This window comes from Prinia subflava, chromosome 32 (assembly GCF_021018805.1).
Source record: "Prinia subflava isolate CZ2003 ecotype Zambia chromosome 32, Cam_Psub_1.2, whole genome shotgun sequence".
Classification (NCBI taxonomy): domain Eukaryota; kingdom Metazoa; phylum Chordata; class Aves; order Passeriformes; family Cisticolidae; genus Prinia; species Prinia subflava.
This window is the reverse complement of record NC_086278.1, coordinates 1,287,555-1,313,849: the sequence shown is the minus strand read 5'-3', so window position 1 is coordinate 1,313,849 and position 26,295 is coordinate 1,287,555. Positions and strand designations below refer to the sequence as shown.

The 26,295-nt window shown below is 64.8% G+C and overlaps 2 protein-coding genes across 9 annotated transcripts in view; one reads left to right on the top strand and one right to left on the bottom strand.

Moving 5' to 3' along the window:
• The window catches only part of KANSL3 (KAT8 regulatory NSL complex subunit 3), a 33,473-nt gene extending 16,968 nt beyond the window's left edge, over positions 1 to 16,505 (top strand). For 2 of the 8 annotated variants that reach the window (XM_063420598.1, XM_063420606.1), the window contains 8 exons: positions 1,125 to 1,202; positions 5,778 to 5,963; positions 7,996 to 8,074; positions 8,984 to 9,141; positions 10,823 to 10,932; positions 12,209 to 12,428; positions 13,068 to 13,174; positions 16,227 to 16,505. In XM_063420598.1, coding sequence (XP_063276668.1) covers positions 1,125 to 1,202; positions 5,778 to 5,963; positions 7,996 to 8,074; positions 8,984 to 9,141; positions 10,823 to 10,932; positions 12,209 to 12,428; positions 13,068 to 13,174; positions 16,227 to 16,229 — 941 coding nt within the window. In that variant the 3' untranslated portion in view covers positions 16,230 to 16,505. The remainder of the gene's footprint in view (positions 1 to 1,124; positions 1,203 to 5,777; positions 5,964 to 7,995; positions 8,075 to 8,983; positions 9,142 to 10,822; positions 10,933 to 12,208; positions 12,429 to 13,067; positions 13,175 to 16,226) is intronic. The other 6 variants (XM_063420600.1, XM_063420599.1, XM_063420601.1 and 3 more) reach the window with 6 other exon arrangements.
• Positions 16,506 to 18,612: 2,107 nt separating this feature from the next.
• ARID5A (AT-rich interaction domain 5A) lies at positions 18,613 to 24,670 on the bottom strand. Its single transcript, XM_063420713.1, has 7 exons — positions 24,534 to 24,670; positions 22,288 to 22,386; positions 21,088 to 21,274; positions 20,946 to 20,998; positions 20,721 to 20,818; positions 20,473 to 20,608; positions 18,613 to 20,273 (listed from the first exon to the last, which is right to left on the bottom strand). Exons 2-7 carry the CDS (start codon positions 22,348 to 22,350, stop codon positions 19,035 to 19,037), a joined length of 1,776 nt encoding a protein of 591 aa, XP_063276783.1. The 5' UTR covers positions 22,351 to 22,386; positions 24,534 to 24,670; the 3' UTR covers positions 18,613 to 19,034.
• Between the last annotated feature and the right edge of the window lie 1,625 nt (positions 24,671 to 26,295).

Here is a 26,295-nt window from a genome sequence, read left to right as displayed (position 1 = left end):
GTGCTGCGGTGGTTCCTGGTGGTTCCCAGTGGTTCCTGGTGATTCCCAGTGGTTCCCGGTGGTTCCCAGTCGTGCCGGCAGTGCTGTGGTGATTCCCAGTGGTTCCCAGTGGTTCCCGGTGGTTCCCAGTCGTGCCGGCAGTGCTGTGGTGATTCCCGGTGATTCCCAGTGATTCCCGGTGGTTCCCAGTGGTTCCCACTGGTTCCCAGTCCTGCCGGCAGTGCTGTGATGATTCCCGGTGGTTCCCAGTGGTTCCCGGTGGTTCCCGGTGGTTCCCAGTGGTTCCCGGTGGTTCCCGGTGGTTCCCGGTGATTCCCAGTGGTTCCCAGTGGTTCCCAGCAGTGCTGCTGTGGTTCCCGGTGGTTCCCAGTGGTTCCCAGCAGTGCTGCTGTGGTTCCCGGTGGTTCCCAGTGGTTCCCGGTGATTCCCAGTGGTTCCCGGTGGTTCCCAGTGGTTCCCAGTGGTTCCCAGTGGTTCCCGGTGGTTCCCAGTGGTTCCCGGTGATTCCCAGTGGTTCCCGGTGGTTCCCAGTGGTTCCCAGCAGTGCTGCTGTGGTTCCCGGTGGTTCCCAGTGGTTCCCGGTGGTTCCCAGTGGTTCCCGGTGGTTCCCGGTGGTTCCCAGTGGTTCCCGGTGATTCCCAGTGGTTCCCGGTGGTTCCCAGTGGTTCCCAGCAGTGCTGCTGTGGTTCCCGGTGGTTCCCAGTGGTTCCCGGTGGTTCCCAGTGGTTCCCGGTGGTTCCCAGTGGTTCCCGGTGGTTCCCGGTGATTCCCAGTGGTTCCCGGTGATTCCCAGTGGTTCCCGGTGATTCCCAGTGGTTCCCGGTGGTTCCCAGTGGTTCCCAGCAGTGCTGCTGTGGTCCCAGCCGGCGCTGCCCGGGGCTGCTCTCACACCTCCCGGCTGCTCTCGGTGCAGCCCAGCCGAGCTCAGCCCTGTCCCCTCCGGTGCTGGGGGCTGCAGGGGCTCTGCCAGGGGAGCTGTCCCAGGCCGGGCCGTGCCCGGGCCGTGTCTCCCGGGGCTGCATCCGCCGTGTCCGGAGCTGCTCCTGCTCCGAGTCCCCTCCTGGGGGTCTTTGTCCCCTGCAGAGCCGGGCTGTGATTCTGTAATTCTCTCTGATTCATTTCAGCTCAGTTTGCTGCTTTTCTGAAACAAAACATGCTGGTGAGGAAAGCTCTTCCTCCTGGCACCTCCTCATGTCTCTTTGGTGAGTATCTCCTCACTCCTCGCTGTCTCTCTCCCTGTCTGCCTCCTTCTCTCTGCCTCTGCTGCCTTCCTCCGTCATCCTCCTCTGCCCTGCCCTGGGGCTGTGTCCCCTGCCCCAGGGCTGTGTCCCCATGTCCCCTGCCCTGGGGCTGTGTCCCCTGGTCCCCTGCCCTGGAGCTGTGGCCTGCCGTGTCCCCTGCCCTGTGACAGGGAAAGGGTGATGGATCAGGGATGGCTTTGGAAGGCGCTGATGGATCAGAGATGGCTTTGGAAGGTGCTGATGGAGCAGGGATGGCTTTGGAAGGTTCTGATGGATCAGAGATGGCTTTGGAAGGTGCTGATAGGTCAGGGATGGCTTTGGAAGATTCTGCTGGAGCAGAGATGGCTTTGGGAAGGCCCTGATGGATCAGAGATGTCTCTGGGAAGGTTCTCTGGATCAGGGATGGCTTTGGGATGGCCTCAATGGATCAGGGATGGCTTTGGAAGGCCCTGATGGATCAGGGATGGCTTTGGAAGGTGCTGATAGGTCAGGGATGGCTTTGGAAGGCCCTGATGGATCAGGGATGGCTTTGGAAGGTGCTGATAGGTCAGGGATGGCTTTGGAAGGTGCTGATGGATCAGGGATGGCTTTGGAAGGTTCTGATGGATCAGGGATGGCTTTGGAAGGCCCTGATGGATCAGGGATGGCTTTGGAAGGCCCTGATGGATCAGGGATGGCTTTGGAAGGCGCTGATGGATCAGGGATGGCTTTGGAAGGTTCTGATGGATCAGGGATGGCTTTGGAAGGTTCTGATGGATCAGGGACAGGGACTGTCTGCACCAGGGACACAGAGGTGACAGTCAGAGCACCCAGAGGTGGCGGAGCGTGCCGTGCTCCGAGGGGTGGCTTTGGGAGTGCAGGCTGTCCCGGGATGTCACCTGCCACCCTCAGTGGCAGTGCCTGTGTGGGTCTGGGGTCAGCAGAGGGAGGAACCCGAGGCGTTGGGAGGCTGCAGTTGTCACTCGAGCTGGCAGTGTCCCTTCTCCTTCGGGGTGGCCCCGGGGCTGAGCTGCCCCTGGGCACCCTGAACGCTCTGCAGCCTCCTCCTGAGGCAGGCACTGCCCCGAGCTGGGGCCTCAGGGCATTCTCCTCCTCTCCAGCCTGGTTTGAACCTCCCTTGCTCCTGGAGCCTGCTGTGAGCCTGGCCCTGTGCCCTGGGGCAGGGACACCTGCAGGGGACCTGCAGGGGATGTGCAGAGCCTGGCCTGGCCTGGTCAGGGGCTAATTAACAGCTCTGGATTCATTAGTGCTGCCTTGGCTGCCTCAGGTGTGAGACAGGATCTGGGGGGAGCCTTTGATGTGGGAATGGGATGGGAAGAGGCAGCCAGCCCTTGCTGGCACGGGCAGGAGCAGGGGGGACACACAGGGACACAGCTGGGTCACCGGGCTCTAAGGGGACAGGGACACAGCTGGGTCATTGGACTCCCAGGGGACACAGAGGGACACAGCTGGGCCACCAGGGACACACAGGGACACAGCTGGGTCACTGAGCTCTAAGGGGACACAGGGACACAGCTGGGTCACCAGGGACACAGATGGACACAGGGACACAGCTGGGCCACCAGGGACACAGAGGGACACAGCTGGGTCCCCAGGGACACACAGGGACACAGGGACACAGCTGGGTCACCGGGCTCTAGGGGACACAGGGACACAGCTGGGTCACCAGGGACACACAGGGACACAGCTGGGTCACCGGGCTCTAGGGGACACAGGGACACAGCTGGGTCACCAGGGACACACAGGGACACAGCTGGGTCACCAGGGTCACACAGGAACACAGCTGGGCCACCAGGGACACACAGGGACACAGCTGGGTCACCAGGGACACACAGGGACACAGCTGGGTCACCAAGGACACAGAGGGACACAGCTGGGTCCCCAGGGACACAGGGACACAGCTGGGTCACCGGGCTCTAGGGGACACAGGGACACAGCTGGGTCACCAGGGACACAGGGACACAGGGACACAGCTGGGTCACCGAGCTCCCAGGGGACACAGGGACACAGCTGGGTCACCAGGGTCACACAGGGACACAGCTGGGCCACCAGGGACACAGCTGGGTCACCAGGGACACAGAGGGACACAGCTAGGTCACCAGGCTCTAAGGGGACACAGGGACTCAGCTGGGTCACCGGGCACCCAGGGGGCACAGCTGGGTCACCAGGGACACAGAGGGGCACAGGGACACAGCTGGGTCACCAGGCTCTAAGGGGACACAAGGACACAGCTGGGTCACCGGGCTCTAGGGGACACAGGGACACAGCTGGGTCACTGAGCTCCCAGGGGACACAGGGACACAGCTGGGTCACCAGGCTCTAAGGGGACACAAGGACCAGCTGGGTCACCGGGCTCTAGGGGACACAGGGACACAGCTGGGTCACCGGGCTCTAGGGGACACAGGGACACAGCTGGGTCACTGAGCTCCCAGGGGACACAGGGACACAGCTGGGTCACCGGGCTCTAAGGGGACACAGCTGGGTCACCGGGCTCTAAGGGGACACAAGGACACAGCTGGGTCACCGGGCTCCCAGGGGACACAGGGACACAGCTGGGTCACCGGGCTCTAAGGGGACACAGCTGGGTCACCGGGCTCTAAGGGGACACAAGGACACAGCTGGGTCACCGGGCTCTAGGGGACACAGGGACACAGCTGGGTCACCGGGCTCTAAGGGGACACAGCTGGGTCACCGGGCTCTAAGGGGACACAAGGACACAGCTGGGTCACCGGGCTCTAAGGGGACACAAGGACACAGCTGGGTCACCAGGGACACACAGGGACACAGCTGGGTCACTGAGCTCCCAGGGGACACAGGGACACAGCTGGGTCACCAGGCTCTAAGGGGACACAGGGACACAGCTGGGTCGCTGCCTGCCGGTGCTCTGAGGGCCACCCTGTGCCCGTGCATGTGCCACTCGCTGTCCTGCTTGGCTGCTGGCCCTGGGCTGGGCTCTCTTGGCTGCTTTGGCTGCACGTTGGGAGCCCCGGGAATGCTGCACGAGGGACGGGCTGGAGGTGACAGCACCGCCCGGGGAGCAGAGCGGCCTCAAAACGCTCGGGGTCCCCTGGGATTTGGGGCTGTGGCTGCAGACAGGTCCTGCCCCCACAGCTGCAGGTGTGGAGGTGATACACAGCCTGTAAATATGTGCATGTACACACCTCCGTGGGTTTTATATCATTGATCTGTATCAGATGTTCAGCAGTAAGCAGGGAGGGACATCTTGGCCTGTTGAATCCGTGGCTGGGATGCCCAGGGCCCTCTGGAATGAGGAATTCTCAGCATTCCAGGCTGGGGCAGGGGCACTGTACCCTGTGGTGGCAGAGGTGTGGGTGGGCAGGATGTGGCAGCTGGTGGCCGTGTCCCGGGGCTGCCCCTGTGGGTCCTCTGTGCTTTTTGGGGTGGCCCTGGCCTTGGGGAGCTCGTGCTTCAGGCAGGATGTGACAGATGAAGGGAACGCTGCTGTGGAGGAGAGCTCTCAGCCTGTGGGGTTTGGGGGGCCTGGCTCTGCTGCAGCACCTCCTCTGCCCCACTTGGTGCCTCTCACACCCTGCCCAGCCCTGGAGGGGCTGCTGGGGCTCCTCGGGCTGTGCTGGAGCAGCAGCTGGGCTCAGCTCTGGTCCTCTGTGCCTGCCAGCCCACGCCTTGTCCCTCACCTGGCACTCAGGGCTGCACGAGGGGCCTGATGCCAGGATTTTGGGCTGAAAACGTCCCTGTGGAGTTGTGGCATCGCTGCCCGCAGCTGCTGCAGAGCCAGAGCCACCCTTCCACTGCCAGGAGGACACTGAGGGGCAGCAGTGTGCTCAGAGAAGGGAAACGGAGCTGGGGAAGGGTCTGGAGCACAGGGCTGAGGAGGAGCAGCTGAGGGAGCTGGGGGTGCTTAGCCCGGAGAAAAGGAGGCTCGGGGGGAAACTCCTCACTCTCTGAACTCCAGAAGGAAGGAGCAGTGAGAAGTGAACCAGTGAAATGGCCTGGAGCACCTGGAGGCAGCAGTGGGATCTCAGGCAGGGCTCAGGGTTCTGTGCAGCTGGGCAGGCTGGCACGGAGGCAGCAGTGGGATCCCAGCTAGGACAGGCTCAGGGTTCTGTGCATGGCAGCTGGGCAGGCTGGCACGGAGGCAGCAGTGGGAGCTCATTTAGGACAGGCTCAGGGTTCTGTGCATGGCAGCTGGGCAGGCTGGCACGGAGGCAGCTGTGGGATCTGATTTAGGACAGGCTCAGGGTTCTGTGCAGCTGGGCAGGCTGGCACGGAGGCAGCTGTGGGATCTGATTTAGGACAGGCTCAGGGTTCTGGGCATGGCAGCTGGGCAGGCTGGCACGGAGGCAGCTGTGGGAGCTCATTTAGGACAGGCTCAGGGTTCTGTGCATGGCAGCTGGGCAGGCTGGCACGGAGGCAGCAGTGGGATCTGATTTAGGACAGGCTCAGGGTTCTGTGCATGGCAGCTGGGCAGGCTGGCACGGAGGCAGCTGTGTGCATGGGCATGTTCCCTCCCCGGCACGCCCTGCGTGCTCAGACAGCTCCTTCTGTGTCCCCCAGTTCCAGTGTCCTCAGAGCACTCGGAAGGGGCTGACAGAGAGGATGTGCGAGTGCAGCTGAAGAGGCAGCAGAGCCCCAGCCCGACCCCGTGCACCAAAGCCTCCAAACGAGCCAAAATCAAGGTGACCATTGTCTCCCACGGCGATGGCGCGGGCGCCGGAGCAGCCCTGGGCACCCAGGCAGAAAGTGAGTCCTGACTGCAGCTGGCTGTGGCCGTGCCCCGGGGCAAGGGGAGGGAGCTGCGGGTCCTTACCGTGATTTGGGGAGGGTTTAGCTGCAGGGAAGAGGTGCAGACTGCAGGTGTGAGTGGCGGGGGCAGCCTGGCAGGCGGGGCTGGGCAATTCCACACTCCTGAAAACAGCCCCGAGCTGGGATCCTGCACCTCCCTCGGGGCGTGCACCTCCCAGAGCCTGGGGCTGCTGCTGGGAGCAGGGTACTGGTGCTGCTGGTGCTGCTGGGAGCAGGGTACTGGTGCTGCTGGTGCTGCTGGGAGCAGCGTGCTGGTGCTGCTGGTGCTGCTGGGAGCAGGGTACTGGTGCTGCTGGTGCTGCTGGGAGCAGGGTACTGGTGCTGCTGGTGCTGCTGGTGCTGCTGGGAGCAGGGTACTGGTGCTGCTGGTGCTGCTGGGAGCAGGGTACTGGTGCTGCTGGTGCTGCTGGTGCTGCTGGGAGCAGGGTACTGGTGCTGCTGGTGCTGCTGGTGCTGCTGGTGCTGCTGGTGCTACTGGGATCAGGATGGATGTTGCTCCTGCTGGGAGCAGGGTACTGGTGCTGCTGGGAGCAGAATGGATGTTTGTCCTACTGGGAGCAGCGTGCTGGTGCTGCTGGTGCTGCTGGGAGCAGGATGGGTGTTGGTCCTGCTGGGAGCAGGGTGCTGGTGCTGCTGGTGCTGCTGGGAGCAGGGTGCTGGGAGCAGGGTGGATGTTTGTCCTGCTGGGAGCAGGGTGGATCTTTGTCCTGCTGGGAGCAGGGTGGATGTTTGTCCTGCTGGGAGCAGTGTGCTGGGAGCAGGGTGTTGGTCCTGCTGGGAGCAGGGTGCTGGGAGCAGGATGGGTGTTGGTCCTGCTGGGAGCAGGGTGCTGGCAGCAGGGTGTTGGTCCTGCTGGGAGCAGGGTGCTGCTGGTCCTGCTGCACCCCTTGCTCCGCGTTCCTCCCGCCTGGAACTCGCTGCTGTTTGAGGGGTGTTGGCGAAGTTCCTCCCTCTGGAAGAGTTTTGTGCGCTCCCATTCCCCCGTGCAGCGGAGCTGCCCGCTCTGCTGGTGCCCCTGGGGCCTGGCACGGCACACCTGGGATTCACATCCCAGCACACCCCGGCTCCCAGCCGGCCTCTGCACCCCGGGAAATGCCCGAGGAGTGATGGGGATGCTCCATCTTCTTCCCCTGAGCCTCCACAGGAGAGGCCAGGAGCTCTGGCTGCTGTCCCCTCAGGTCTCTCAGCACTTTCCTCGTGCCCCAGCTCCTCAGAGCAGTCCCTGCCTGTGGAATTTGTGGAATCAGAGGTCAGCGGCGCCGTTCTGCTGGGAAATCCGAGGTTTTCAAAGCTGGGAAACAACTCTGCTCCTTTCCAAGCGCCTCTGCCAGTCCAACAGCTCTGAGCTGTGACAAAACACAAATCCACATCCTCCTGGAAGGTTTCACTTGATCTTCTGGCAGCTTTGAAAACCTCTGGTTCTGGAATCTTTTTTTTTTTCTTTTTAATCTTTTTTTTTAATTTTCCGAACTTTACTTCTTTTCACAGAAAGGAAATGAATTGCAGAAGTAAACATGAACCCAAACGAGAGTTGCCTCTTTGCCGGGTGTGAGCAGGAGGAATGCCCGAGGAAGGAATGCAGTTGTATCCCCCAGTGCTGCAATAAACAAATTCCGTGACTTGTTGCATCCCTGTGTATTTTGTAAAGTGTCTTTAACTAAGAATCCTTACAAAATCACCCAGATCCCAGCAACTCATGGAGGCAGGGATGGAACAGGAGGGGATTAGCGGAGAGAACCTTTAGGAGAGAATTTTACATTAGGGATTTGGGGGTTTCCTGACTGATTCCAGGCTGTTCTAACTGGATTTTGCTCCTCGCGGTCTCCAGCACGGTGCCTTGGGCTGGCACTCCTGGAGGAGGTGCCCCGGGGCTGGATGAGCCCCTGGGGTGCCTGCAGAGAGGGGGATCCCCGAGGAGCCCCAGGTCTGTGGGGCACAGGAGCTGAGCGTTCTCCTTTCTGTTTTGCAGTTGTCTCCGGGAAGCCGCTGCCCCTCGCCCAGCCCGTGCCCGGCGCCAAGGAGTTCTCAGGGCTGCTCTCCACCCCCAAGTGAGTGGGAATTCGGGAATTTTGGGGTTTTTTTCTGACAGGGTGGTCCCTGCGTGTGGAGCTTTCCCCTGTCTTGCTCCCCACTGGAATTTTCTGGTGTGGGGGAGACTCTGGGGCTCCTGAGAACTCCGTGCCAGCTGGGAGTGGAGGTGGTGTGGCTGTGGTTGTGTCTGGTGTGTTTTCCCAAACTCAGGTTTGTTCATCTCTGTCTTTGTCTACCTTTGGCAGAAATTCCATATTTCATCCTTCCCTTTGTTCCCTCTGGCATATTTGAATAAAAATAGCATTTTTATTGCCAGGGCAGGGCAAAGCAGCCTCAAAGCAGCTCGTGGAGGGCCTGAACTGGGCACAGGGATTCCTGTTGGGGAGTAAATCTCATGTTGACACCTTTTTTCCTCTTTTTCCCTTCCTAATTCAAGCTTTGGGAGGCTGGGCTCTGACTGACCCCGTTCCCAGAGGAGCCACAGCTGCCCCTGGATCCCTGGAAGTGCTGGAGGGCCCTGGGACAGTGGGAGATGTCCCTGCTGGTGGCACTGGATGGGCTTTGAGGCCCTTTCCAACCCAAACCATCCCAGGACTCTGTGGTGTGGGACAGGAGAGGAAGAGGAGCTGCTTTTAAATCCAGACTGGGGGTTCATCATGCAGGGGGTGTGCACAGGTTCCCAGCTCTCTCCCAGTTTGGAAATCCATGGATTTCTCAGTGATCTTTGTCTTGGCTGCTGCCCTGGGCACAGGGAAACTTCTCCTGGACCTGCTCATCGTCTTCAAGGCTTTTTCCAGCCTTCCCAGCCTGCGGTTCCCTCGCTGTGGCTGTGCAGCTCAGCCCCCTCCTCCCGCGGCCCTGCTGCTGGGGGCAGCACCAGAGCTGCCCCTGCCAGCCCTCACTGGGGTCTCTCCCTTCCGTCCTAGGCTGAGCTCAGGCGCAGAGGCCTCGCTGAGCCCGGCTCAGCCCAGCAGCTCCGCCCCCAGCGCCTTCCACGCCCTGCAGAGCCGGCTGGTGGCCAGCGGCACGCACGGCCTGCCAGCCCAGCCGGGCCCGGCCCTGCCAGGTACCCCTGCCCTGCCAGGTACCCCCCTGCCAGGTACCCCTGCCCCGCCAGGTACCCCCTGCCCTGCCAGGTACCCCCCTGCCCTGCCAGGTACCCCTGCCCTGCCAGATACCCCTGCCAGGTACCCCCTGCCCTGCCAGGTACCCCCTGCCCTGCCAGGTACCCCTGCCCTGCCAGATACCCCTGCCAGGTACCCCCTGCCCCGCCAGGTACCCCCTGCCCTGCCAGGTACCCCCTGCCCTGCCAGGTACCCCTGCCCTGCCAGATACCCCTGCCAGGTACCCCCTGCCCCGCCAGGTACCCCCTGCCCTGCCAGGTACCCCCTGCCCTGCCAGGTACCCCTGCCCTGCCAGATACCCCTGCCAGGTACCCCCTGCCCTGCCAGGTACCCCCTGCCCCGCCAGGTACCCCCTGCCCTGCCAGGTACCCCTGCCCTGCCAGGTACCCCTGCCCTGCCAGATACCCCTGCCAGGTACCCCTGCCCCGCCAGGTACCCCCTGCCCTGCCAGGTACCCCCTGCCCTGCCAGGTACCCCCTGCCCTGCCAGTGACCCCCTGTCCTGCCAGGTACCCCCAGCCCTGCCCGGTACCCCCCAGCCCTGCCCGGTACCCCTGCCCTGCCAGGTACCCCCTGCCCTGCCGGTGACCCCCTGCCAGGTACCCCCTGCCCTGCCAGGTACCCCCACCCTGCCAGGTACCCCCTGCCCTGCCAGGTACCCCCTGCCAGGTACCCCCTGCCAGGTACACCCTGCCCTGCCAGGTACCCCCGCCCTGCCAGGTACCCCCTGCCCTGCCAGGTACCCCCTGCCAGGTACCCCTGGGCCCTGCCAGGTACCCCAGCCCTGCCCGAGGAGGGGAGGGGGCGGCTGGGGGAGCCTCTGCTGCTGTCCCGGCCTGAGGTGGGGCTGGGGGGGCTCTGCTGTGGTGGGGTGACCTGGGAATTGTGGAACGAGGAGACACCAAAACCTCCCCAGCCCCCTCTGCAGCTGCAGCAGGGAGATGGAGCCGTGCCAGGGGGTGTCATGGTGGGTTTGGGGAAGGTTCCTCCCCCAGAGGTGCTGGCACTGCCCAGGGAATGGGCACGGCCCCGAGGCTGCCGGAGCTCCACGAGAGCTTGGACAGCGCTGCCAGGGTGGGAATTTGGGGTGTCTGTGCAGGGCTCCAGGGTGGGAATTTGGGGTGTCTGTGCAGGGCCCCAGGGTGGGAATTTGGGGTGTCTGTGCAGGGCCCCAGGGTGGGAATTTGGGGTGTCTGTGCAGGGCCCCAGGGTGGGAATTTGGGGTGTCTGTGCAGGGCCCCAGGGTGGGAATTTGGGGTGTCTGTGCAGGGCCCCAGGGTGGGAATTTGGGGTGTCTGTGCAGGGCCCCAGGGTGGGAATTTGAGGTGTCTGTGCAGCACTCCCAGGGTGGGAATTTGGGGTGTCTGTGCAGGGCTCCAGGGTGGGAATTTGGGGTGTCTGTGCAGAGCTCCAGGGTGGGGATTTGGGGTGACTGTGCAGAGCTCCAGGGTGGGGATTTGGGGTGACTGTGCAGCACCAGGGGCTGGATTGGTTGATCACAGTGGGTCCCTTTCCACTCAGGATATTCCACAATCCCATAAAACTGTGAGGGGATCCCCAGTGACCTCAGGGTGCTGTCACTGAAGAACAGCCCCGGGATTTGGTGGGTGCTCCCAGCCTGACTGTTCCTCTGTGTTTGCAGGGGCAGCCTCTGCCAGCAGCCTGCTCCAGGGGCTGAGCTTCAGCCTGCAGGACATGGGCTCCAAGTCCTCCAGCCTCCCTGGCAGCGCAGCCGCCGCCTCACCTGCACAGGTGAGCAGCTCTGGAGACCCCACAGGGCAGCTGGGGGGAAGAGGAGCTTTGGGGAGGCAGAGGGAGCCTGGGTGGGCCCTCTGGAGCAGAGGAGATGAGGGGTGAGCTCCTGGGGCTCCTGAGGCCTGGGAAAGGGCTCTGGGAGAAGCTGCTTCTGTGCAGCCGATGCCTGGGGAGGGCTGAGCTGGAGCAGAGACCGGGCAGAGCTGGAGAATAAAGCAGGGATTTATTGAAAAGCCTTTAGGAGACACCTTGGGCAGGACAAGAGCCTGGCCAGGGCTGCACCCAAGGTGGACCCAAAATGGGCACAAAATGGACACAAAATGGGCACAAAATGGACACAAAATGGACACAAATTGGACACAAAATGGCTAGTTGGTCATGAGATCTTACACTTTTACAAGTTTTGGTCCATTTGCACATTGGGGTTTAATTGTCCAATTCCAGCTGCAGGCTGTGAGGTCCCATCCTTCTTGTTCCTCCCTCCAGCCACCCTTGTTTGTGCTTTTGGGCTAGAAGTTGTCCTTGGTCCTCAGCAGAAAAGGATTTGTTTTGTGTCCCTGCTCTGTGAGGAGCTGAGTGACCCTGAGTGTGAGCTCAGAGCTGCACCCTGGGCAGCAGAGCCTGAAATACAGGAAGGATAAAACTGAGGGCATCACAGCCACCCCCAAAGTGCTGAGTTAGAGAACAGATTGAGAGGGGTCAGTGCTGGTTCCCTGTGATATCCTGGGAAAAGCCCCCAGGCAGCCCCTCAGTGTGAGGTACCCCAGGGAGTCACTGTGTCCCCGCAGAGTTCCAGGCTGAGCTGGGCTGTGCAGGCTGGGGGGGACAGACCCACCCAGCCCCAGCCCTGCCCGGGGAGGAGAGGGGAGCCCCCGAGGGCTGGGGAGGAGAGGGGAGCCCCCGAGGGCTGGGGAGGAGTGTGGGAGCCCCCGAGGGCTGGGGAGGAGAGGGGAGCCCCCGAGGGCTGGGGAGGAGTGTGGGAGCCCCCGAGGGCTGGGGAGGAGTGTGGGAGCCCCCGAGGGCTGGGGAGGAGAGGGGAGTCCCCGAGGGCTGGGGAGGAGTGTGGGAGCCCCCGAGGGCTGGGGAGGAGAGGGGAGCCCCCGAGGGCTGGGGAGGAGCGGGGAGCCCCCGAGGGCTGGGGAGGAGAGGGGAGCCCCCGAGGGCTGGGGAGGAGAGGGGAGCCCCCGAGGGCTGGGGAGGAGAGGGGAGCCCCCGAGGGCTGGGGAGGAGAGGGGACAGCCCTGCAGGGGCTCAGGGCTGCCTGTCCTCGCAGGGCTCGGCCGTGAAGGCGCCCGCGGCCCTGCAGAGCCTGGGGGCGCTGGGCACCGACGCGGGCGCCATCGTCCGCACCATCCCCGTGCCCACCTCGCTGGCCCTGGGCGCCTCGGCCGGCGCCAAGCCCACGGCCATCCACCAGCTGCTGGCCAACGGCGGGCTGGCCAAGCTGGCCAGCAGCCTGCCGGGGCTGGCACACATCTCCAACCAGGCCGCAGGTGAGCGGGGCAGGGAGGGAGGGGAGGGCAGGGAGGGGAGGGCAGGGAGGGAGGGGAGGGCAGGGAGGTGCTGCCAGGCCCTGGAGCGTTCCCCGAGCTCCTCCTGCCTGTGGTTCTGGTTTTTGGATGGCGTGAAAATATCGACACGTCTCTGGATGTGATGGTGAAAATGAGAGCGATCTTTGTTCCTCTGCATTCTCTATTTATAGAGAACTTCAGCACAATTCATGTGATTGGTCTTTAGGGTCTACACCCTTTTTGTAAACACCTTTTCCAGTCAGCATGTTGCAAAAACACCACCAGCTGATGCTTTTTCACCTCCAAGGCTTGTTTTGGTTTCCTCCTTAAGACTTTCCCAGGCCAGAACGAGCAGGTTGCTCACCTGTCTTTCACACAGACCCTGGCAGAGCCTGAAGCCTGAATTCAGACCATTGTCAGCACCCAGACCTGCCCTGTGGGCTGGAGGGGAGGCCCGGCCCCCTTTGGAGGCTCCGGCCCTGTTTGGAGGCTCCGGCCCCCTTTGGAGGAGGGGAGGCTCTGACCTTCCAGCCCCGTTTGGAGGCTCCGGCCCCGTCCCGGCCCCGTTTGGAGGTTCCTGCTGCCCCTGTCCCTGTCTCAGGGGCTCTCTGTGCTCCGCAGGGCTGAAGGCGCCCACCACCATCACGGTGACACTGCGGGGACAGCCCGGCCGCGTGGGCACCCTGGGGACACAGCCCCAGCTGGAGGAGCAGCCGCAGGGCCCGCAGGTAAGGGGGGATCTGTGCCTGTGGGACACAGTGAGCCACGCTCACCCCGGGAGTTCTCAGAAGGATAGAAAGAAAATGAGTGCTTATTCAAAATGTGATTTCTTTATATGCTGTTTACAGAGACCAGTGTGATTGGATGGGCAAAGTTAACACCTCTTCAACCACATTGGTCAAGCCAGAGGGTCAGCAAGAAGTCCCTCCTCTAAAAAGGATGAATAACATAGATACAGTTAGCAAAACATCTCCTTTTGTTTACAGCAAATTGCCTGGCAAAGAAATTTCACAAACCAAAACATCTCAGACATGAAATCAGGGCTGCAGCATTCCCCATTTCCCTGGCAGGGTGGGCATGGCTGCTCCCCTGGGCTGCTCCCAGCCCTCCCAGGGGTGGCTGTGCTGGGTTCCTGTTCCATCTCTGGGGCTGTGCAGTGTCCCTGTTTCCCCCTGGGCTGGGTTCTATCCCCCCGGGCTGTCCTGGGTTCTGTGCCCCCCTGGGCTGTGTTTTGTCCCCCCTGGGCTGTGCTGTGTCCCTGTGTCCCCCCTGTGCTGTGTTCTGTTCTCCCCTGGGCTGTGTTTTGTCCCCTCTGGGCTGTGTCCCTGTCCCCCGGGCTGTGCTGTGTCCCTGTGTCCCCCCGGGCTGTGTCCCTGTCCCCTCTGGGCTGTGTCCCTGTCCCCTCTGGGCTGTGCTGTGTTCCTGTGTCCCCCCTGTGCTGTGTCCCTGTCCCCTATGGGCTGTGTCCCTGTGTCCCCCTGTGCTGTGTCCCTGTCCCCTCTGGACTGTGTCCCTGTTCCAAGTTGTGGCTGTGCTGTGTCCCTGTTCAGCTCTGGGCTGTGTTTTGTCCCCCCTGGGCTGTGTCCCTGTCCCCTATGGGCTGTGCTGTGTCCCTGTGTCCCCCCTGTGCTGTGTCCCTGTCCCCTGGGCTGTGCTGTGTCCCTGTTCCATCTCTGGGTCTGGGCTGTGTCCCTGTGTCCCCCCTGGGCTGTGTCCCTGTCCCCCGGGCTGTGCTGTGTCCCTGTTCCATCTCTGGCTCTGGGCTGTGTTTTGTCCCCCCTGTTCCTGCTGGGGCAGGGCTGACAGGAGCTGGGCGTTGTCCCTGCTGTGTGGGCAGGGCTGATCGATGTCCTTGGTGTCCCCAATCCCGAGGGATCCTGGCATGGCTGGGGCTGAGAGGGGCCCCCAGTCCCACCCAGTGGCACCCCAGGGACACCTCCCACTGCCCCAGGGTGTTGTCTCCTCACACCTGACACTGCTTCCATCGTGGCCAGGAGTTTCCAGGCAGAGTCCTGGCTAAACCTTGGGATTTGGGAGCATCCACGTCCTTCTTCCCTTGGCTTCCCTGAGCTCAGAGCTAAGGCAGAGCGTGGAGCCCTGAGCTGGTGCCCCTCAGGCCCCTGGGGACAGTCCCTTGTCCCTTGTGTAGGTCTGGAATTGTGTCAGAGGGGCTTTGGTGCTTTCCATCCCCCTCAGAGCTGCTGTGCTGCCACCTCAGACCCTCTGAACGCCCAGGGCAGGCTGCAGCCAGCACAGGGCTCCAGGAAGGGGTTAACGTTTCCAGCTGGAGCTGGATGTGCATCCCGTGTGTTCAAGGCAGGGCTGTGATGGTGCCAGAGCTGCTCCAAAAGCAAACTGAAAGCTGTGCTGGCAGCAACCGGGGGAGCTGTGCCTTTGTTCCTAATTTAGCCCTGACATCAGCGGGGTTACGTAACCCGGCCTTTCCTGGAACCCTCAGCTCCCCGGGGCCTCGGCCCTGCTGTGCTCAGCAGCAGCCAGAGCCGAGATTCCCTTTGGAATCCCAGCCCAGGGCTCTGCCGGGCCTGTGCAGGAAGCTGGGATTTAATTTAAATTTAAATTTGGGGCTGAGCTGCGCTTTGGGGTGGGCATCACACAGAATCTCCTCAGGGGTTCGGTGCCAGCGCTTCCCTGGGAGCAGGGTCAGGAGGGACCTGAGAGTTTGTGTGGCTCAGAGGAAAACTCGGCTTGTCTTTTCCAGAACCTGCTCCGGGGGGGTTGGACCTTGTGGGGTGTCCCCTGCAGTGTGGGGACACCCCTGTGTGCTGTGGAGGTTCTCACAGCCAGGCCTGGAGCCAGGGCTGAGTTTCGGGTGAGGATGGTGTGAGAGGCAGGAATTCCCTTGGAGGCAGGAATTCCTTTCCCTTCCTGAGGCTCCCCCTCTGCCCTCCCAGGGACACAAATCTGAGTCACAGCCAGGGCAGCTCTGAGCTCTGGGGGCCCTGTCCTCGCTGGGGAAGGTCACAGGATCCTGGCATGGCCTGGCTGGAAGGGACTGGGGAGCCTGGGACACCCTCCCTGTGCCAGCCCTGCCCAGCCTGGCCGGGGACACGCCAGGAGCCTCAGGGCTGCCCGAGAGGCCTGGGCAGGGCAGGGCAGGGCAGGGCAGGGACCTGGCTGGGCAGGGACCCCAGGGCATCCTGCCCCGAGGAGGGGCTGTGGGGGCAGAAACTCGGGCACTGCAGGAATAGAGGAGATCTGAGCAGGGAGTTGGTTCCCAGGGTATCTGGGCGCTCTGGGATGGAGCTGTGCTGGTTTGGGTGCTGGTTCCTGGGGATCTGAGCAGGGAGTTGGTTCCCAGGGGATCTGAGTGCTCTGGGGATGGAGCTGTGCTGGTTCCTGGGGATCTGAGCAGGGAGTTGGTTCCCAGGGGATCTGGGCGCTCTGGGATGGAGCTGTGCTGGTTCCTGGGGATCTGAGCAGGGAGTTGGTTCCCAGGGGATCTGGGCGCTCTGGGATGGAGCTGTGCTGGTTTGGGTGCTGGTTCCTGGGGATCTGAGCAGGGAGTTGGTTCCCAGGGGATCTGGGCGCTCTGGGATGGAGCTGTGCTGGTTTGGGCACCGTGGTTTCCCTGCCTGGGCCGTGCCAGTGCCGGGGTCGCTGTTGGGGTCTCGCTGTGGGGGTGAAGCAGGCTCAGGGGGAGCTGTGCAGCCCAGGGCCGGCCCCACGTCCCCCTGACCCTGTCCCTGTCCCCAGGGGCAGCTGTGCAGCCCAGGGCCAGCCCCACGTCCCCCTGACCCTGTCCCTGTCCCTTCTCCGCAGTGACCAGCACGGAGCCCCGCGGTGGGAGCGGGGCTGGCAGCGCCTGCCGGGCGTGGGGCTGGTGAGGCTGCGCCCCTGGAGCACCCTGTGCCAGCCTGGGCACCCCAGGGTGGCACCTGTCCTGCAAGGCCACCGCCAGGACGCTCATCCTGACCCTGGGGACACTGCAGGGACACTGCGGGGACAAGGGGGGCTGGCCAGTAGCAGCCACGCTGTCCTGGGGGCTCTGGGGACCCCCAGAACTCCTGGGGGTGGGCACAGGAGGGTGGGAAAGGGGGGTGTTTTTCTGGGTTTGTTGCTGTTTAATAAAAATTTCCTTTTTTATATATAGATATATTTAAATTATTTTGTTGTGCTTTTGGGCCGCGTTTGTGGCATGGCCACTCCGGGGGTGGCTTTTGTTGAGGGTGGATTTTGGGAGCTGTGAAGGGATGGAGGGGCAGAGCAGGGAAGGATCCAGGGAAGGATCCGTACTGGGCAGCTCCCTGAAATAATCAGAGAATCCTGGGATCTCCTGAGGGGGAAGGGACAAACAAGGATCATCAATCCAGCCCTGGGCCCTGCACAGCCACCCCAAGGAGCTCCGGCAGCCTCGGGGCCGTGCCCGTTCCCTGGGCAGTGCCAGCACCCTCCAGGGCAGGAACCTTCCCAAAATCCAACCCAAACCCCCACCCCTGTCCCAGCTGCAGCCCTGCCCTGGCTCCTGTCCCTGTCACAGGGAGCAGGGATCAGATCTGTCCCTCTGGAGGAGCTGCAGCCCCCCAGGATTCCCCCTCAGTTTGTTTCGTCTCCATGTGGATTCCCTCCTCTGGATAGAACACTCAGCTGATTCCTCCTCCTTCCCAGGACTGTCCCTCTGCCTCTGTCCTGTCCCACACCAGCTGGTGACAAGGAGCACTTCTGAGGGTGCTGGGCTTGGCCAGCATTCCCAGCCCTGCAGAACCTTCCCCTGTCCCTTGTCCCCTTTCCCCTCTCCCCTTTCCTCTGTCCCCTGTCCCCTTTCCCCTGTCCCCTGTCCCTTTTCCCCTGTCCCCTTTCCCCTTTCCCCTGCAGTTTTGGGCTATAACAGGAGATTTCACTTTGCCGGGGCTCAGCCCGGCACCGCCCCCTGCAGGGAGGGCAGAGCTGTGGGGTGACCTCGGACCCCAGGGGTTCCTGACGGGATCCCCCAACCACGGAGCCTCCTCCTGGAGCTGGAGGTGACAGCGGCCGGGGGGAGCTCGGGCTCTGCCCCAGCACCCCACGGACAGGCAGGGGCCGTGTCTGCTCCCAGCCAGGCCCTGCTGTGCTCCAAGCACCCCCGTCCTCCTCCTGCAGCCCTGAGCTCGGAGCTCTGCTGCTGAGAGAGCCTGGGACCCCTCGGGCTCCCCGTGGGGCAGCTGCAGCCCTGGCTGCTCCTCACTCCTGGGGTGAGGTGGAAGCTCCTCCTGCAGCCCTGGCTGCTCCTCACTCCTGGGGTGTGATGGAAGCTCCTCCTGGAGCCCGTGGCTGCTCCTCACTCCTGGGGTGTGATGGAAGCTCCTCCTGGAGCCCGTGGCTGCTCCTCACTCCTGGGGTGAGGTGGAAGCTCCTCCTGGAGCCCGTGGCTGCTCCTCATTCCCGGGGTGAGGTGGAAGCTCCTCCTGGAGCCCGTGGCTGCTCCTCATTCCCGGGGTGAGGTGGAAGCTCCTCCTGGAGCCCGTGGCTGCTCCTCACTCCCAGCCGGGCTCGGGGCAGGGAGGCTCTCGGGGTGCAGCCGATCCCTGGCAGGATCCAGGGGTGCTTTGGGTCTCCCAACATCCCGGAGCGATCAGCAGTGATCAGAATTGGTTATTCCCCATTTCTGTCCCCAAACTCGGCCTTTCCACGCTGATTCACAGCTCCTGCTGCCCCCGAAGCTGTCACAGTCCTGGGGACGAGGAGGTGCCACGATCCCTCTGCCCTTCCCGCTGTCCCTGCGGGTGGGAGCAGCTGCTGCGAGTCCTGGAGCTGCCACGGAGCCTTGGGCTCAGCTGGAACAGCGCGAGTGGAGCTGCTGGAATCAAAACCCAAACCCCTGGAGGCAGAGATCACCCGGAGCTGTCGCTGGGCTGGCTCTGCTTGGACACGCCGCTGCTCCGAGGAATCGCTGCGATGGCCCCAGCACTGACGTGGGAAAGCTCCTCAGCCCTGCAGCTCCTGTTCAGGGAGAGGATTCCCCCAAACCTGCCCTGATCCCCGCAGTCAAGGGCACCCCAAACTCGGCCAGGTCGGACCAGCCAGGCAGGTTTATTCCCCTCTCCAGGCTCCCAGAAACCTCCGGAGCCCAGGATGGAGGCGACACAAACCCCAAATTTGGGTGTGGGGGCCCAGGGCACGGCAGGATGGGAACGTCCATCCCCGGCACGAACAGAAACCTCCAGCACGGCTTTTGCTCCCTCTTTTATAGATCTGTGTGTGGATATATAGAAAATATAGAGAACCGTGGGGCGCCGGCAGCGGAGCCTCTGCGGAACAGCGCCGGGTACAAAGAGCTCCGAGAGCGGAATGAGAACGGCGCGGGCCGGGCTGTCCCTGCCTGCGGGCCGGGCTGTCCCTGCCCGCGGGCCGGGCTGTCCCTGCCCGTGGGCCGGGCTGTCCCTGCCCGCGGGCCGGGCTGTCCTTCTGTCCCTGCCCGCGGGCCGGGCTGTCCTTCTGTCCCTGCCCGCGGGCCGGGCTGTCCTTCTGTCCCTGCCCGCGGGCCGGGCTGTCCCTCTGTCCCTGCCCGCGGGCCGGGCTGTCCCTCTGTCCCTGCCCGCCGGGCCGGGCTGTCCCTGCCCGCGGGCCGGGCTGGCGGTGCCGGTGGCGGCGCTAGGGCCGGGCGCGGTGCGGGAAGGCCGGGCCGTGCCACGGGGCCGGGAACAGCCGCGGCTGCAGCGCGCTCCCGTAGGGGAAGCGGCCGGCGCCGGCGGGCAGCGGCCGGCACAGCTCCGAGCCCACCACCAAAGGGCTGGGGAACGCCGGGATCACCACGGGGCTAGCGGGGAGCGCCGGGGCCACCGGCACGCCCTGCGCCTTCAGCCCGAAGCCGCCTGGGAAGTGCAGCGCGGCTCCCTTGAAAGCGTCCGGCGGCAGCGGCGCCGCGAAGGCCGGAGCGGCCACCACGGCCCTGGGCTTGGCCAGCGCTTGGTGGCCCCGCGGCGAGCGCGTCCCCCTGTCCCTGCCCTCCTTGGCCAGGGGGGACACGGCGCGGGACCTGGCAGCGGGGCCGAAGGGCTCCTCGTCCTCCTCCTCCTCCTCCTCATCATCATCATCATCCTCCTCCTCCTCGTGCTCGTCGCGGCCGTGGCCGGCCCGGGGCGCGGCGGGGCCGAAGGCGGCCCCGGGGGGCACCCAGCAGGCCTGGACAGCGGCGGCCCGGCCCTCCCACGGCCGCCCCGCTGTGCTCCGCAGCTCCTGCGGCTGCTCCGGCTCCTCGGGCCGCGCCGGGAAGGCGGAGTGCGGCTCCCAAAAATCCTTCAGGTTGGAGAAGTACCCCCAGAGCGGGGGGCACCCGCCGGGCTGCAGCCCCTCGCTGCGGTAGGCGCGGAAGTAGCCGGTGAAGACGGCGGGGGCCGGGGCCCCGTCCTCGGCCCGCGGGCAGCCCGGGCTGTCTCTGCCCGCCGGGGACGCGCTGCGCGCCGGGCCCGCCTCGCTGCCCGCGCTCGGAGCTCTGTCCGGAGCTCCCGGCGGCTCCGGGCTCCTCCGCTCCGCCGGGCGAGGGCCGCTGCCCGGCCGGGGCGGCGCGGGGCCGGTGTCGCTCGGTGGCCGCCGGCCCTCGGGGCAGTGGCGTTTGTGGCAGGGCAAGGACTCGGCCTTGCTCACCTGCGCCAGCAGCTTCTTCTTGGCCAGCGGGGACATGATGGGATGGTTCCCTTTGGAGTAGAAGCTGGAGAAGAGGCGCTTGTAGGTCTCGCTGTGGGTCCTGCAGGGGCTGGGACACCCCCCCGAGGGGCTGGGGCCCGGGCTGGCCGGGCTGCAGCGTCCGTCCTTCCCCCGGGCCCGCTCGGGCGCGTCCCGCGCGTCCTCCGCGCCCGCGGCCGCCTCCGGCTGCCCCTTGTCCGGAGCCACCTGCGGGCAGAGGGGGTCGGGCTGTGGGTCCGCATCCCGGGCGGGGGTCCCGGCTCCCCGCCCACCCCTGGCTGCCCTCTCACCCCCCGCTCTCGCCTCCCGGCCGGGCCCATCCCTCCCTCCCTGCCCCGGGCGAGGGTCCGGCACGGCCCGCCCGGGGGTCGGGGGCTGCCCCAGCCCTTCGGGATGGGCCGCGCACCTGCTCGCGGCCCTTCTCCTTCCTGCCCCTCTTGCTCTTGTCGTCCTTGGAGACCTTGTACTGCCTGCGGGGTTTGCTGGGGGGCAGCGGTTTGTCCTCCTCGCCCTTGAGGTGCCGCACGTAGGGAAGGACGAGCCTGCGGAGCGAGCGGGGAGTGCGCTGAGCGCCGGGGGAAACTGAGGCACGCGGCGGGACAGACCCCCCCGGCACGGCCCGGCCCGACCCGACCCGGCCCGGCCCGGCCCCACCTCTCGTAGTGGCGCCGGGTGCAGGTGGCCGCGCTGGTGCTGCCGGGGCTGCCCCCGAGCTCGTCGTAGACGTTCTTCCAGAGCCGGCGGCCCGTCACCTGCAGCGGGGGGAGGGAGGGAGGGAGGGGTCAGCCCCGGCAGGCCGGGACACCCAAGGGACACCCAGATGCCCAAGGGACACCCTGGCACCCAAGGGACACCCCAGCTCCCATGGCCGCCCCTCACCAGCTCGTAGGCTCCCAGCTTTTCCACGGCCTTGTAGATCTTCCAGAGGTTAACTGGGAATAAACGGGAGACGCTGGGGGTCAGGGGGACGCGGGGCTGTGCACGGCCACCTCCCCTGTCCCCTGTCCCGGCGGGGACATACTCTGCTTGAAGCCGAGGTGCGGGATCCTCTCGATGGGCGTGCGCCGCTCCTTCATGAACTTGTAGAGGCTGACGAGGAAAGCCTCCTCCTCCTCCTTCTCCTTCTCCTTGTCCTCCTTCTCCTTGTCCACGTCCCCTTCTCCCACCGCCTTGTCCCTCTCGGCGCCATCCTCGGCCCCTGGCGCGTCCTGCGGGACACGGGGCTGAGTCTGGGGGAGCTGCTGCCCCTCCGCCCGCACCCCCCGCAGCCCCGGAGAGCTCCGGCTCCATTCCCCGCAGCCCCGGAGAGCTCCGGGCCCGTTCCCCGCAGCCCCGGAGAGCTCCAGGCCCGTTCCCCGCAGCCCCAGCTCCGTTCCCCGCAGTCCCGGCTCCGTTCCCCGCAGCCCCGGAGAGCTCCGGCTCCGTTCCCCGCAGCCCCGGCTCCGTTCCCCGCAGCCCCGGAGAGCTCTGGCTCCGTTCCCCGCAGCCCCGGGCCCGCGGCCAAGTTGGTCAGAGCGCTGGATGCGGGGAGAACACGAGGAGCGGCTTCCAGGAAAACAGGCGGGCAGAAATTCAGAACCTCCGCTCCCCCCCCGCGCCGCCGCCGCCTTTCTCAGCTAAAAATGTTCCTCGTTTGTTTGTTCTACATTTTCCGGAGTTATAAAACTTGTTGCTATTTTTGGGCAAAGAAGCTGCTCGGTTCCCAAGTCCGTCCTTTTCTATTTTTTTTAGTCTTTCTATTTTTTCTTTTTTTCTTTTTTTTTTTGGTGGTTCTTTCTATTCATTTCCCGGCTTGTGACAGACACCAGATTTTAACGGCTGAAAGAGTTCAAAGCTTTCTTTTTTCTTTTTCTTTCTTTTCTCCTTTCTTGTGTGTGGGGGTTTTTTTTTCTTTCTTTTTTTTTTTTTTTCTTTTTTTTTTTTTTTTTTGTGAAATAAAAAGCTGCTGGAGGGAGGGAAAAGCTCCAGCGCCACAAAATCCAAACCCCTTTTCCTTACGAGGATAAAAAAATAATTACAAAAATTATCCTATTTAAGTGGGACCGCTCACTTCTCCCCCCAAAATGCCATTTTTGGTCCGTTCCACACCCAAAGCTGGGAATTTCACATTTCTCTGCCTCGTCCTCCCTTCCACCGCCGGCCGAAGCTCTGCGGACCCTCCTCCCTCCCTCCCCCGAATTTTGGGGTGTTCGGCACCCCAGAAGCGCCGGGCTGCACTCACGGCGGGTGGGGCGGTGCCGGGGGGTTCCTGGGGGTCTTCCTGCGGCTCCCGGTTGTTCTCCATGGGGGGAGCGGCGCCGGCCCGGCTCTGGGAGGGGTCCTGGAAGGGAAAAACAGCGCGGAGGGTGAGACCCCAACCTGCCGCTGCTCCCCGGAACCGCGGTGAACCGGGGCCGTTCGGGGCTCCGGGATCCGCGGCTGCCCGAGGCTGCTCCGCGCTCCCCGTTAGGGCTCGCTACCCCCAAACCTCCCCCGCGCGCCCCCGAAGGGTTTGAGGAAAAACCGCGGGAAAACGGCAAAAAGCGGCGCTGCCCACCTGGGGACGGAGCGGGGCGGGCAGGGGGGCCCCGAGGGGTCCCCAGGTGTCCCCAGGTGTCCCCAGGTGTCCACAGGTGTCCCCAGGTGTCCCCAGGTGCTCCCCGCCCCCCGGTCCCACCCGAGCCCCGCCGGAGCCCCCGGTCCCGCCCCGGCCGAGCTCGCGCTCACCGGCCACGCCCGCGCCACGTGACCGCGGGGCGCGCCCGAGGGGCGGGGGCCGCCACGCCCCCTCCGCTGCCCATTGGCTGGAGCAAACACGCCCCCTCTCCTATTGGACAGCCGCGCTGCCTGTCCCCGCCCCCCCGCGAGGGGCACGCTGGGAGTTGTAGTCCTGAAGCCGCAGCGCGCGCACGGCAGCCGGTGAGCACACCTGAGCACAGGTGTGTGCCTGTGTGCGCATGCGCAGGGGCAAGCGCGCGTGGCAGTGCGGGCACAGGTGCACAGGTGAGTTCACACGGGCACGGAGGCGCCAGCACGCTCGTGAGCGCAGGTGAGCACACCTGAGTGCACCTGAGCGCACCTGAGCGCACCTGAGCACACCTGAGCACACCTGAGCACACCTGAGAGCACCTGAGCGCACCTGAGAGCACGTGTGTGCAGAGGATCACACCTGATCACACGTGTGTGCAGGTGAGCACGCCCCGGCGCCTGCCCCATGTGCAGTTGGGCACGTGTGTGCGTGCGCAGGTACAGGTGTGCAGCAAGTGCGGGTACCACACACACGCAGGTGTGCAGCAGGTGACAGGTGACACCTGTGCGTGCAGGTCCAGGTGTCACACACAGGTGTGCACCAGATATAGCTGTCATACACAGGTGTGTGCAGATCCAGGTATCACACACATCTGTGTGTGCAGATCCAGTGTCACACACAGGTGTGTGCATGTCCAGTGTCACACACACACAGGTGTGTGTCAGCCCCAGGTGTCACACACAGGTGCGCACCAGGTATAGGTGTGACACACAGGTATGTGCAGGTCCAGTGTCACACACAGGTGTGTGTCAGCCCCAGGTGTCACACACAGGTGTGTGTCAGCCCCAGGTGTCACACACAGGTGCGCACCAGGTATAGGTGTGACACACAGGTATGTGCAGGTCCAGTGTCACACACAGGTGTGTGTCAGCCCCAGGTGTCACACACAGGTGCGCACCAGCCCCAGGTGTGACACCTCCCTCCTGTGCAGCCCCAGGTGTCCCCCCCGGTGCGGTCCCCCGGTGCCGCCGGGCCCGGTTCGGTTCCCGGCACCGCTGACGCGATTTCCTCCCTTTCTGGCCGCGCTCCCCGCGCGCAGGAAACCGCCGGGGCTCGGGGGGGCCGCGGCGCTTTTGGGGCCAAACGCGGCCGGTTTGGGACTCAGCAACCCCCGCCGGTGCCGGGATGTGGGGGGCTGGGGGCGGCACCGAGCTCTAATTACACCCTTAATGAGATAATAACAATCATTGTAACAACAATAATTGCGGGCGCATCGGCGGCGGCTCTTTCCCGGCGCGGGCTCCGGCTCATCCCGGACCCCGCGGACCCCACCGACCCCGCGCCGTGTCCGCGGCTCCCTCTCCTCGCCCAAAGCCCCGCTCAGCCGAATTCCGCCCGTTTAGGCCCAAACCGGCGGGGCTGGAGCGTCACGGCCCGGAATAGCGCGGGAGCGCTGCCAAGCCGTGACGGCGGCTGAGTAATGGGCTGAAGTCATCCCTTCCCCATCCCGCGCCGCCGGCTCGGCCAAAACCCCCCCGGGACCACTGCGGGGGCTGCGAGAGGGGCCGGGGGCCCGCGGGGGCGGCCGCGGCTCCGGGACCCCCGCGGGGTCCGGGCGCGCCCCGGTTCCGGCGGGGTCGGGCTCGGGGTTCCGCCGGTGCTGCTCGGGACGGAGCGGGCGCGGGGGACGCGCGGGGCGGGCGGAGGGACCCCCCAGCCCCCGGGACCCCCGGACTCACCGGCGGAGGCTCGGGCCGGGCTCCGGGACGGCCGGAGCGGCGCGCGGGTGTCGCGGAACGGGACCGAGCCCGGGATGAGTCAGCCCCGCTCGGGGAAGTGGCGTGTGCGAGCCGGAGCGGGGCGAGCCGCTGCCATTGACTCTTTCCTTACCGGAACGGACGCGCTTTTCGGGGCTCTCCCCCCGCCCCCCGAATGACTGGGCCGGACTTTCCAGCCCCCAAAGCCCCGCTCCTCGCGGCGGGGCCGCCCCGGGGGTGGGGACACGGCGGGGTCCCGGTCCCGCTGCCCTTCCCGGGGGTCCCCCGCATCCCAGGGATGCTGCCCCGGTCCCTGGATCGGGAATCGCAGTCCCGCGGGGCCGGAGCCGCTCACGCAGGGCACAGTCGGGGCTCAGCCCCCCGAGAAGCCCCCCCGGCTTCGACTCGTGAAAGAGTCCCGAAAAAGGAGAGAAAAAAAAATCCCCCGGTGACTCATTTTGGGCCAAAAACCCGAGAAAGCAGAAGCGGGGGGAGCCGAGGGGGGAGGGGGGCACTGGGCTCCTGCCCCCCTCCCGGGGGTGAAGGAGCCGCGGGTTCTCCGAACCCCCCCGGTTCCAGGAAGGCTCCCGCCCTCCCCGCGATAAATCCGGGATTCGGCGAGAATGGGTGAAACAAACAGCGAAAAGCCCCGCTCGGGTTTTCATTCCCAGTTTTTATCCGGGCTGGGGTGTCCGGAGCTGCGGGAAGGGACCTTGAGGCGCTGCCTCAGTTTCCTCTCGCAGCCGGTGCAGCTTTCCCGGCTCCACGGGCTGGGATGGAAGGGATTTCGGGAATAAACGGGATTTTAGGAACAGACCGGGGTTCAGGGTCCCGGGGCAGAGGGGTGGGACCGCTCCGGGAACCGTCCCGACCCCACAGCTCCGGGGAGTTCCTGAGGAGGAGCCTGCACAGGAGCCCCAGAGCCCGCGGGCCGGGACCCCTCCCTTTGCCGGGACCCCTCCCTTTGCCGGGACCCCTCCCTTTGCCGGGACCCCTCCCCATTACTGGGACCCCTCCCCATTACTGGGACCCCTCCCCATTATTGGGACCCCTCTCTGGTGCTCGTGGGGCCCCTCCCCAGCGCTGGGACCCTTTCCCGCTGCTGGGACCCCTCCCCTGGTCCTGGGACCCCTCCCCTGGCTCTGCGACCCCTCCCCGGTGCTCCCCCTCACCCCTCGGGCCCCGCACCCCTTCCGTGGCCGGGTCCGGGACACGGCGCCGCTCCGAAGAGGAGGAAGAAGGTGAAGAGGAAGGTGAAGAGGAAGGTCCGGTGCCGTCGGGGCGTGAGCGGCGCCCGGGCAGTGCGGGATCGCTGCGGCCGCTCCCGAAACTCGCGGAGCCTCCGCTCTGCCCTCGCATCCCCCCCACAGCCCGGGCGGGAGCACCGGGAGATCTCCGGCCCCGGCAGCCCCTGGAACAACAATTCCTGGAAAATCACCCCCTGGAGCAGCACTCCCTGGAATATCAGCCCCTGGAATTTTAGTCCCCAGAGCAGCATTCCCTGGAATTTCAATCCCAGGAGCAGCATTCCCTGGAATTTCAGTCCCGGGAGCAGCATTCCCTGGAATCTCAATCCCGGGAGCAGCATTCGCTGGAATTTCAGCCCCCGGAGCAGCATTCCCTGGAATTTCAGCCCCGGGAGCAGCATTCCCTGGAATTTCAGCCCCGGGAGCAGCATTCCCTGGAATTTCAGCCCCCGGAGCAGCCCCGGGAGGAGCCAGGGAAGGGCCCCAGTCCCTGCCGC

Excerpts from the sequence above, each read along its gene's own strand:
- ARID5A (XM_063420713.1), bottom strand. The coding sequence starts at position 22,350 with ATGGAGAACAACCGGGAGCCGCAGGAAGACCCCCAGGAACCCCCCGGC. Across the intron at positions 21,275-22,287 it reads CCGGCACCGCCCCACCCGCC|GACGCGCCAGGGGCCGAGGA; the intron begins GTGAGTGCAGCC and ends CGTGTCCCGCAG. Across the intron at positions 20,609-20,720 it reads ACCCGGCGCCACTACGAGAG|GCTCGTCCTTCCCTACGTGC; the intron begins GTGGGGCCGGGC and ends CTCGCTCCGCAG.